This window comes from Limulus polyphemus, unplaced genomic scaffold, assembly GCF_000517525.1.
Source record: "Limulus polyphemus unplaced genomic scaffold, Limulus_polyphemus-2.1.2 Scaffold604, whole genome shotgun sequence".
NCBI lineage: Eukaryota > Metazoa > Arthropoda > Merostomata > Xiphosura > Limulidae > Limulus > Limulus polyphemus.
Genome location: NW_013666214.1, coordinates 94,992 through 107,552, shown reverse-complemented (window position 1 = coordinate 107,552; position 12,561 = coordinate 94,992). Strand labels below are relative to the sequence as shown.

Below are 12,561 nucleotides of genomic sequence, written 5' to 3'. Positions count from 1 at the left end.
CGGTTAATCTAACGAAGGGTAAATGGGTAAAGTGGTTTTACTTGGATGGTTAAACACGGTTAATCTAACGAAGGGTAAATGGGTAAAGTGGTTTTACTTGGATTGTTAAACACGGTTAATCTAACGAAGGGTAAATGGGTAAAGTGGTTTTATTTGGATGTTAAACACAGGTTAATCTAATGAAGTGTAAATGTATAAAATGATTTTACTTAATGGTTAAACACAGGTTAATCTAATGAAGTGTAAATGTATAAAATGGTTTTACTTAAATTGTTAAACACAGGTTATTTTAAAGAAGGGTAAATGAATAATATTTGGGGTTTTAATCTTATGCACATCCTTCACGAGTAAGTTTTTTATTATGAAGTTTTCCCTCCACTAAGAAACCACCCCATTGCGATTTTCTTTGTTATTCTCGTGTTAGAAAGTTTACATGCGTGTATGTTTGGCCCATGGTTGTAACTGGTTATTTTTTGGCTTGCTTCACACGCGTGCGTGCTATAGTTATAGTTTGAAAGCCATGTTTGAGTTCGGTAGAATTTTGGCTCGGTGCTGGTTAGGACCAGAGCTAAGAATATGAGGTTTCATCCTGTAACATGTTTATCACAACAGCGACGTATTGAAGTTTTACAGGATACTACTCCGTTGTTGTTTGAATTACACAGAACACTTTTTTAATCGTTATTTTGTTCTCCGATTTCAAATGCGCCCTTATTTAATACATTTTTATTATAGTATTCCAGAGATTGCTGTTTGTAAATTCTAACATGATGGCAATGTCAGCTTTAGTTGTGATTTAAAAAAAACATAAGTTTTTTTTAGTTGTATCTTTGGTTTGATATGTTTACTTTTATTTTTTCAAAACTATTTGTAATTTTTTCGAAAATAGCAGCCATCACCGTTTCGCTCGCTTACATCAAACCAATGTAGTTAGTTTATCCCTTTCTCTGGGTGGTCAGTTTTTAATAACAGATTGTGGTAAAGTATTGTTATACATAGGAGGCATTTATTTAAAATACCAGTGAAATTTGTGTCTTTAGAATGAACCTTAGCATATCTTTAAATAAGTTTAAGTCTTTAATGTAATTTGTTCCACAAATTACCACGATTTCGTTGTTCTTACATCTGTTTTTCTTTAATTTCTTAAAAACTGTTCGATTTTAGGCCTGCGTCAAACAGTTACGGTTCGTGCCTAATGACAACAAACTCCTATAAAAGTAGCTTACAAAATTTGGTTTTTCGAGGTAAAGTACTCGAACAGGAGATATTTGGTTACAAAAAACATAACTATAATTTTTCCAATTATCGTATGTTACTGAAAATTATTGCTTTGCTTCGTGAAAAGTTGTAATAAATCTTTTTCTGTCGATATAACGGCATTTCGTATCTTTTAAAGAACTCGCCATCTCCAGGAAGCAGCAGAAGAAAAGGTTCTCCAAGTTTTTTAGACTCCCGTCTGGAGGTAAGATGATATGTATTTTCATTTTTGTAATTCATAAATGATGACTGCTATAACCTAATTCATAAGATACGCTTAAAATAAAAGCATATCGCTAATGAAACGAGTCAATAAATGTTAGCTCAGTCGTATCTATTTCTATTAGTAAAAGATATAAAAGTATATATTTTGGAGCACTTGTACGTTCCCAAATGTTTGTTTACCAGATAGTTTTCTTACATTAATTTTTTTTTATTCAAAGTTTACATCTTTGAAGGTTCGACCCATGAGAAAAAAGCCATTTAAGAATCAGATAGTTGGAAGTTTAGCGTATATTACAGTGGCGTGGGAAACTGAGGGCCCGGAACTCCCACTTTTCAATTTGGGAAGCCGTATGGGTGCGCGTATGGTTCAAATCCCATCGCTTCGCTCAGTCAAAGAAATCTTGACTCCCACTTTCAATTTGCCTCCTATACCTCTGTGTTATTAATCATTATCTTTCTTTAGTTTTGTAAATATTTTGGTGTCTGTATATAAATCAAAATAAGACGTTGAAACTGTTACGGAAGGCACAATCAGAAAATGGTATCTGTTCCCGTCTTTACGAGTAATATCTTCTTCTTTTTTTAACTTTTATGAATACAGATATTCCAGAAGGTACAGTGCAACCGCCGAAACCGAATCGGAGGTAAGTGTCGACTTTTTTATTCACGCATTATGTTATCATGAACGTCCGCATGGATGGAGAGGGGGGGGGGGCAAGAGGGTGCACTTCCTTCTCCCCCCTTGAAAATTGGAAACACAATTCTTTCTTCATGCATTCAACATATGTATATGAAACTTTTATTCAATTCACAATTTCACACTACTTTACCCCCCCTCCTCCGGAAAACTTTGCCCCTCCCTGGAAAAACCTCTGCGGACGTTCGTGTATGTTATCACTTTATACATAAGTATCACGCTCTAATTCCCGGTTTAGTTATATTGGTAAGCTCTAGGTGACTCCTTATGTATCTGTTTTGAAAGTTAATGAGACAACGAGAGTTAAAACGTCGGTGCGACGTCTGTAGTAGTAGTACACATGCGTGGCACGTGGAGACTAGAATCAAATTTCATAACGTGTTAGGCCTAACATCGACTTTTTTATTTTTTTATTGTGACAGCTGTGTCGATGTGCAGTGGAAGTTGTAGAATATGTAGTGTGGAAATAAACATGAAATTTAATCAACCACACATATCCACAGAGCTACCCAACTTCAAAATTAAACCGCTGCGAAATACGGTTGACATGTTGGAAAATGAAAACGCAATTCAAGATAAAAAACCTAGAAAAATGAGACCGCATCTTACTTTTCTTCTTCTTCTCAGTATTGGCAGAGAACTTGAAGTAATACAATAAACCATTGTAATAGTACATGCATTTCCATTGAACGCGTCTTTGTTAGCCTATCAAAACAGAGCATTTTTCAACCAATAACTAGTTTTGAATGTGGTTCCATTCATATTTTTGAAACACTGGTACCAATAGATATTGTTTTTTTGCGTAATAATTTTGTTTGTTTGTTCGTCGTTAAGCACAAAATACACAATGGGTTATCTGTGCTGTGCCTACAACTGGTACCGAAACCCGGTTTTTAGAGTTATAAGCCAACAGACTTACCGTTGAACAACTGGGAAGCTTGCTTAACAAATAAACAATTCATTTGAAATTGTAAAAATACGCTTTTTGTTTTTATAATATATCGGTAATTTCGGCTTCTTCATCCTACTCTGAAACAGCGAAGTTTTAAAGAAATTTGGCCAAATTCCCGAATTTGTTCATTGGTTCCAAGTTGAATTTGTAAGATTGTGTAAAGCTTACGAATTTAGTAAAAAATAAATAAATCGACAGAATAGGGCCAGGTGTTAAGGGTAGGTGACGTAGGACGTCAAATATTTGGATGTTCCAGTGACAGCAGGGCGCGGCCTAAATTACTACGTAGTCGCTGGCCTGTTACAGATTACTATATTTAAAATAATCTACTAAAAATTACCTGTTCTTCCGAAACTAAAATTATACACAGGTACTTTGATGATGATCAATTTTATTTAGGTAAGTTTGAACATGATACAAAATGTAAAAAAAAAAACCAAAACATATTAAACTTATTGACCTCCTGTGGGTCAGAGTACAGGCTATTGCGTGGGTCAGTGGACACCGACTGTCCTGTTCAGTTGATCCTTTTTGTAGCTTTTTTCGCTTGTTGTTATGATTGGGTATAATAGAAAGAATATCGAACAGTATCTGTGTATCATGTCCAAACTTCCCTGTTAATTTCATTTTTTAAATAGTCACCCTGTAGAAACATTCAGATTTTCCTAAATTAGTCATTAAATTAAACCTAGTAAAATATTTAGATGTAAAAAGCTTAGTTATTAAGTAGGTAATTATTTTTCATCGTGGGGTAAAGAACAGTTAGATAATTTTTTGTCACAGTACGCTCATGCAGGACAAAGAAGAGAACAACAGATGAGGTAGTGTGTCCGGTGTGTTGCGAGACGTTGACGGGAACGACGGAAGAACTCGACTCGCACGTTGATCGTTGCCTGCGAAAGGTAAAGTTTCTTCGGCCTTGTTCTAATATATATATATCTTGGAGTTTTTAATTATGCACAAAGCTACACAAGGGCTATCTGTGCTCTGCCCACCACGGGTATCGAAACCCGGTTTCTAGCGTTGTAAGTCCGCAGACATACCGCTGTGCCACTGGGGGGCTGTTCTAATATAAGTTGCTTGTTATATTGTTTCTTTGTTATAGAATTTTCATGCAAAGCTACGTAAGGCCTAGCTTTGAACTGCAAGACTAGAAGGAAGGCAGCTAGTCAACAGCACTCCGCAACAAACTCTTGAGCTACTCTTGTCTGATCACATAGTCGAATTTTGGCCCTCACTATTATAGTGAAGTGCGAAGTGCGTATTCGTGACAATAGGTCGCGTACCACGAATCTTCTGATTCACAGTTCGAGCATGTTAACCATGAGGCAACGTCCGGTCCTATATTCTTTTTAAAATTATTTTTATACTTTTAAAGTTATTTAACTTCCTAGTTTTTGTTGTTGTTTGTTATTAAGCACAAAGCTACACAAAAGGCTATCTGTGCTCTGCCCACCACGGGTATCGAAACCCGAATTTTAGCAGTATAAGTCCACAGACATACCGCTGTGCCACTGGGGGGCTAACTTCTTAGAGTAGTCAATCTGCGGGTCGCGGGTTCGCATCCCCATCCCACCAAACATGCTCGCCCTTTCAGCCGTGGGGGCGTTATAATGTGATGGTCAATCCCACTATTCGTTGGTAAAAGAGTAGCCCAAGAGTTGGCGGTGGGTGGTGATGACTAGCTGCCTTCCCTCTTGTCTTACACTGCTAAATTAGGGACGGCTAGCGCAGATAGCCCTCGTGTAGCTTTGCGCGAAATTCAAAACAAACAAACAAACAATCTTAGAGTAGTACAATAAATTCTATTAGTGGTCGTGCACTTTGAAGTTAATTATCTTTTTTTATCAATATGCATTTATAAATACTACTAAATATCTAAAATAGGCGTACAGAAAACTTTTGTTTTGCGTTTCGAAGAAAAATCACAACACTTACTGCCCATAGACTTTACAGTGTACCTTGTATAGTTGTTTAATACAACAGTTGTTATGGTGTGTACGTCTTTTTCAAGCTGGGGAAGCATGATTATAATTAATACTGTTGGAATATACCATTATTATACAATATTCTAAATTATTAAAAATCCCTAATGGACTAGATATAGAATGCAGTGTTTGTTTGTTTGTAGTTAAGCACAAACTTACACAATAGACTATCTGTGCTCTGCCCACCACAGGTATCGATACCCGGTTTCTAGCGTGATAAGTCCGCAGGCATACCGCTGTGCCACTGCATTGTTAAAAATACATTAGGACTAATACAGTTGTTTTGTAGACAACAGTAATAAAACTTTTCAGTCTAGGCTAACTCCAGTGAGGCATGACGATGTAGTTGTAAAACCATGGATTTTTATTTCTTAATTTATAAAAAAAAAAACGCAGGAATATTCACTACGTCTTTAAAACGATGTATTTGATTGTAAACTTAATGATGTACGATCTGTGTATTTGAATTTCGCGCAAAACTACACCAGGGCTATCTGTTCAAGCCGTTGCTAATTTAGCAGTGTAAGACTAGAGGAAAGACAGCTAGTCATCACCACCCACCGCCAAGTCTTCGGATACTCTTTTACCAATGAATAGTGGAATTGACCGTCACAATATAATGTCCCCACGAGCATGTTTGGTGGGAGGGGGATTCGAACCCTCGACCCTCAGATTGTGAGTCGAGTGCCCTAACCACCTGGCCGTGCCGGGCCTGTGTGGGTGATGACGGCATAAAATTTAAGAAATAAGATTTCTTAATGTTCACGTCATTTCTACCTTCGTGGTAAATAGTAGTACAAAGTCTCACCAGAGGTAGGATAATACGTACTAGTTTTTACTTCATGAAATACTTAGCCTAGCATAGCGGCTTGTAGAACGGCTCCAAGTTTTTCATTTTATTTTATTTTTTCAAGTACAAACATTTAGCCCATAGCTCCGTCATCTTCGGGAAGTCAAACCCCTTTGATTGATGTATTTGACCACACCCAAGATCTCATAGATTATTTACTCTACTCCTGCCTAAAAGAATTTCAATTTGAGGGTAGGCTGTTAGAGATCCTGATGAGTAATAAAATCGAATAAGGTATACGCGCGCTCCACGCTTGGTATTGCACAAAAATATAGCTAATAAAAAGGAAGAAAACGTCTCATATATTAATTTATACTAATTCTACCAAAAATAATTTCAAGTGCCACGGCTATTGAGGATTCATCCATGTTTTAAAATACAGATAATTTGCCGCCATCACTATTTTAACTAATTTTTTTAGTTTATAAATTGTAATATGATGGCAAAATAAGCTTCAGTTGTAATTTAAAAGAGTAAGATTTTTTAGTTTTTATTATTGTTGTGATTTCTTTAATCCAAACCTATTTGTCATTCTCCAGCCATCGCCATTTCGCTCACGTACCCCAAACTCGCTCACTTACCCCAAACCCGTATAAGTGTTACAACTTTGTGAATAGTTATTTAATAATAAACCTAATATTTCCTTCTTTATCTTGTCATACATTTTTTTAAAATTAATACGAGTAATCTAGTCATTATATTCCGACTGGAGAACTCGAGTGATTTTCAATTCAAAATGAATCCTAAAATTAGGATTATATATTTCAATTGTTCTTAGCTGATGCATAATTTTCTTATATATATTTTTGAAATGCATTACATTTTGGATGATCAGAGAGAAAATAATGGGTTTGAAGATGAGACAGTAGACGTGGAGAGAGATGAAAATTATGAAGAATATGAGTGGGCTGGTCAAACAAGGATTAGAGCAACGTCTCTTCTTCAAGGAGGATTTGCAGGTAGATTAAACTTGATGACCTAGAATTAAGAAATTTTTAAATCTCATGATTTTTTTTAGAAAAGTTTATAGATTATGTTAGACGAAAATAACAAAGTTACTGCGAGATTGTTGATGGAAGTTAAGTAATGAAACTGTTACCTTGCACAGAGTGTACTTTGGAATTAACTCAGTCTCAGCACTTAAATTTATTACCATCATATTAAAATTGCAAATTTTGATGATAAAGTTACAAAAAAAAAGAAGAACACTCCAGATAATTATACAAGAACTCTTATTTCAACCAAACGGTCTGCCTTTGTGCATTCTTCAAGACTAATACATAAAACTCCAGTATGCACTACAAATTCTGAAAGACAACAAAAAAATCAAAAATATAAAACTGAACAGAGATAAAAGCAGAGGCAAAGCAATAAATTTGTAAATGCAACAGAAAGTTGTACTTGACTGCAACTCCTAATTAAAAACTTTAAGATTGACACATACAAATCAGAAGGATTAGGTGCTGTTCTTTTTTAGCATCAGGTTTTAAAACCAGGAAATGTAACAATGAAGATGATGTTGATCAAGATCTGAATGTAGACAGTGATGACACTGCCACTTATGGAAAGCCACAGTATCCTTTAATTAATTTGTGTTGTTGTTCCAATTGAAAACTTTATTACTAACAAGATTTACTCGAGTGTGAATCATGTTTGCTTAAGAATGCTATTTATGATAAATATATACATTAATAAGTGTATTGAATGTACTAGATTTTAAGCATACTTGATTTTTCTTGTTTTGTAAAGCAAAAAGCTGTACAATTGGGTATCTGTACTCTACCCACGATGGTAGTAGGTTTTTACATTATTTTATTACAAATTACTGCTTTTACTTTGAGGAAGAAAATTTTTAAAACAGGTACAACATTTGACAACTAGTGCAATCATTCTCAAGTATACAAGTATTTAAATCAACATTGAACAACCTAATGATGTATTTAAATGTTTTGAGAATTTTCTTTCTTTCTGTAAAAGCTGTAACTTGTAGTAAAATAATCGGTAAGTAAACTGTTGTGTTTTGTATTAAATAGGATTAAAAGGTTCAATTGTCCATGTAAGAAATTTCACAATCTTTTCTACTGTTCTTAGTTTAATCTAAGTTTTTAAACAAAAATAAAGAAAAGCTAAGGATTAATTTCTTACACAAATATAACTTTTTCTTTATATTAAACTATAAAATTTTATATGTTACAGGTATAAAGCTCTTATTTGATTCAAGAAATAATTTTGTTTTGTTGGCAATAATGTGTCTGTGTTATTAATGTATTAAAAGTAGAAAGACTATATGTTGTGTGTGTGTGTGTGGGGGGGGGGGGAATAAGACATAAGTCAATTTTTTTTAAGCTGTTATAGATAAACTATATTGATAAATGCAGTTGGTTTCCCAGAAAGTGATTTTTTTATAACTGCTACCATATTTTTATGGGGTTATTGTCAACTAGAGAAACTGAGTCAGGAGAGACTCTTCCTAAGTGTACGTGCAATTTTCGTGGGGACACCCTACATAATGTTTTAGGAGTAGGATGTTTTTTTTATAGAATACTCTCATGCATACTCCAGCTACAGAAACTGTTCTCCTACTTTTGAAACAAAAGTTATGCTACCATTTTCGGGTAAAATAATAATAATAATACTTTTGAATCCACCCAAAATACATATTTTTTGGATTAATTTGTTCTGCTCATCGGAAAAAGTAAATAAACTTTGATCTGCTCTTGTATAAAATTAATTTTGATTTCCATAGTTAACTTCTGATCCTGTAGATTTCTATTTGGTTGTTTAGAAAAATGAATTGCAACAAACGTTGTGTTCAGTTTAAGCCAACTTGAATAACCATGTTTTATTTTCTGACATTTTTCATATATTATTTGTTTCATATTTGAATGCTGTAATAAATTCCTTGATGTTGAGATTAGATACACAGAAGCAGATATTTTACAACATACCATGGAGAACCGAGAAAGGCAGGATCTCACAAGAGCAATGTTAGTGTTAGTTATTATGAACTATATTGAAACTATTGTAAATTTTATGTAAATAAGAACTTTTGTGATACTTGTTTATTAGAATAAATATTTCTCTGTATCTTATTTTTAGTTAGATATAATAAAAGATTTCCACATATTTTGAACTGTTTAAGTGTCGGTCTGTCAAAAGTGTTGTGCTTTTGCTCGTGTACAGATCTGGTTTATTTAGTTCATAGGAATATATAAAAGTTTATCTGCTACTGTAAAAAAAAATCTACTTTGGTGGACTAGTAAACTTAATATGATATTATTTATTCAAGAATGATGTTTATATGGTTTTCATCTTGTCATCTTGTTTATGATAACCTGAAAATGGAACAATTTTTGTTTTATTATACATATAGAGACTCGGAAGATCAACAAAGACTTCTTGAAGAGAGAAGATGTGTTCTTAAAGATGGTAATGTTAGCATTTCATTAAAGTTTGAAATAACTGTGAATTCTGTATGAATACAACAAATGATTTACATCCAGAAAACAACTTGTCAGACTTTGTTTGTTTCTATGATTTTCTTCTATAATGCTTATAACCCTTACAATCTCTCAAATTTATAATTGAAAAATTATAGCTGATGATAAGTTTATTTCTCTGAGAATAACTGCCTGAAGGTAACTTGTACATAGTTGGGTGGATGGTGTGTTCATTCATCTGCCCGAAGGTAGCTGGGTTAGTGATGTTTCAGCATGAATGCCTGAAGATAGCTGGTTTAGTATTATTTTATCACAACTGCATGAAAGAAGCTGATTGGATGTTGTTTTCATATATTTGCCCAATAATGTTTTGGTACATCTGCCTGGAGGTAGCTAAGTGTTTTTCACTAGCTTATGCTAATCGCCATGGAAAGAAACATCTCCAACCAGAGCATTACAATCAGTATAAGCAACTACTTCAAGTTAATGTAAATATGTTATTTATTTATTTAGTGAACCTATAAAGACAAACATTTGACATTTAGATATTTTTAAAGTTGATAATTCAGAATGTGTTTCTTTTTTTTTCATTTGCCAAATTGCTACTACAGGTTACTATGATTTTACATTTCATACAAATACACATTTTAATAGATATCTAAATTATCTCTAAACTGTGAAATTAGCATTGTATTGGAATAAAAGATTGTGTGTTTAGTGCATGCTAATAAGGCTTCAATGTTTGGAAGGAATTTCATTAAAAAACAATGAAATACTTTTTTTTGAAGGATGCTTTATGATATTTTCCATTGAAGTGTGTGATATTATTACATTAAATATGCTTTTAAAATTAAGTAAATCATTATGTTATATACAAATCTAGTTGTTTTTCAGATCTGAAAAAAAGTTTAATTTATTGAAATGCATCCAAGGTGGATCAAAATTGGTGTGCTGTATTTTTGTATAAATCAGAATAGCTAAAAAACTATGATGCTTCAGTTTTTTTATATGAAAATCATCTATACAGGCATAAATTCACAAATATGCATGTAGATCAGGAAAGTTTATGAACAGTTGGAGTGTGAAATAGATTTAGTTGTACATGAAGGCTAAATGTTTATATTAGGAAAGTTTATGAACAGTTGGAGTGTGTAATAGATTTAGTTGTACATGTAGGCTAACTGTTTAGATCAGGAATGTCTATGAAGTGGTGAGGTGTGGTGATCGAATTAGTGGTACATGTAGGATAACTGTTTAGATCAAGAATGTTTACTGAACAGTGAAGTGTGGTGATAGATTTAGCTATACAGGTAGGCTAACTATTTAGATCAGGAATGTTCATGAAAAGGTGAGGTGTGATGATAGATTTAGCTGTACATGTAAGCTAACTATTTAGATCAGGAATGTTCATGAAAAGGTGAGGTGTGGTGATAGATTTAGCTATACATGTAAGCTAACTATTTAGATCAGGAATGTCTATGAAAAGGTGAGGTGTGGTGATAGATTTAGTTGTACATGTAGGCTAACTATTTAGATCAGGAATATCCATGAAAAGATGAGGTATGGTGATAGATTTAGTTGTACATGTAGGCTAACTGTTTAGATCAGGAATATCCATGAAAAGATGAGGTATGGTGATAGATTTAGTTGTGCTGTTTAGATCAAGAATGTTTACTGAACAGTGAAGTGTGGTGATAGATTTAGTTGTACATGTAGGCTAACTATTTAGATCAGGAATATCCATGAAAAGATGAGGTATGGTGATAGATTTAGTTGTACATGTAGGCTAACTGTTTAGATCAGGAATGTCCATGAAAAGATGAGGTATGGTGATAGATTTAGTTGTACATGTAGGCTAACTGTTTAGATCAGGAATATTTATGAAAAGGGGAGGTGTAGTGATAGATTTAGCTGTACATGTAGGCTAACTATTTAGATAAGGAATATTTATGAAAAGGGGAGGTGTAGTGATAGATTTAGCTGTACATGTAGGCTAACTATTTAGATCGGAATGTCCATGAAAATATGAGGTATGGTGATAGATTTAGTTGTACATGTTGGCTAACTGTTTAGATGAAGAATGTTTATGAACAGTGAAGTGTGGTGATATATTTAGTTGTACATGTAAGCTAACTATTTAGATCAGGAATGTCCATGAAACGGTGAGGTGTGGTGATAGATGTAGTTGTACATGTAGGCTAATTGGAAAGATTCATTATGACATGTTTCGTAAGCCAAGAAGTTTGCTTTTAGTCTTGATTATATAAATGAATGAAAAGTATATATTGACTTTCAACTGGCAGAACTTATGTCAGCATTTCATTTTGAAATTTTAGCAGTGAAAGTTGTTTTACTAAATACTAAAATATTTTCAGATAATGAGATACTTGAGAAACAAAATGAACTTCCTTCCCTAACCATTGGAGGAAATGAACCAGGGTAAGAATGAACTTTATTCATTACCTCCACCATTGTAGGTGATGGAGGTTATGCTTTCATCCCTCTCTGTATGTGTGTGTTTGTCAGCAAGATTTCTCAAAAATTGCTGAATGGATTTCGACGAAAGCTAGTATACACTTGGACTATGACCCAATTTAGAAGTGATTAGTTTTTGGAGAGTCAAGGTCATGAAAATCTAAAACATTCAAATCTGTTAACATGGGGACAGATTTTTCAGACTAATTTTGCTCTGTAACTAAGTCAAAAAATATTGGATTTTGATGAAACTTGGTGGACATGTGTAAAATAGTATTCCTTATTGTCCTGCCAAAAATGGTCAGTGTTTGTTGATGACAACAGACATACAGACACATTTTCATATTTTTTGAGGGCCGAATATGATCAAAGCTGTGAGGTGGAGGTATGAGCTTTACGAGTGCCCCTCTAGTTTTTTTTTATGTTATAAGTCTTTCTTCAGTATAAATTGATTATCTTTATTTAATGTGTATTAATAATATTTCTATATAATATGCATTGAGGATATCTTTATATAATATATATTTATTGATATCTTTAATATTTATTGATATTATTTTAATATATAGTTATATTTTTATTGAATATGTATTGGTGATATTTTATTTAATATTAGCTGGAGTTCCTTAAAATATGTGGTGGTCTGAGAAGTGGGTTATTTTATATTAGCTGGAGTT

The 12,561-nt window shown here is 33.5% G+C and overlaps 1 protein-coding gene across 2 annotated transcripts in view; it reads left to right on the top strand.

The window, feature by feature from the left end:
• Window positions 1-12,561, top strand: part of LOC106459407 (E3 ubiquitin-protein ligase RNF220-like) — a 60,718-nt gene that overhangs the window by 43,127 nt on the left and 5,030 nt on the right. For both annotated transcript variants that reach the window (XM_022385904.1, XM_022385903.1), the window contains exons 5-12: window positions 1,397-1,462; window positions 2,084-2,126; window positions 3,915-4,033; window positions 6,805-6,928; window positions 7,447-7,543; window positions 8,888-8,956; window positions 9,343-9,398; window positions 11,785-11,848. In XM_022385904.1, coding sequence (XP_022241612.1) covers window positions 1,397-1,462; window positions 2,084-2,126; window positions 3,915-4,033; window positions 6,805-6,928; window positions 7,447-7,543; window positions 8,888-8,956; window positions 9,343-9,398; window positions 11,785-11,848 — 638 coding nt within the window. The remainder of the gene's footprint in view (window positions 1-1,396; window positions 1,463-2,083; window positions 2,127-3,914; window positions 4,034-6,804; window positions 6,929-7,446; window positions 7,544-8,887; window positions 8,957-9,342; window positions 9,399-11,784; window positions 11,849-12,561) is intronic.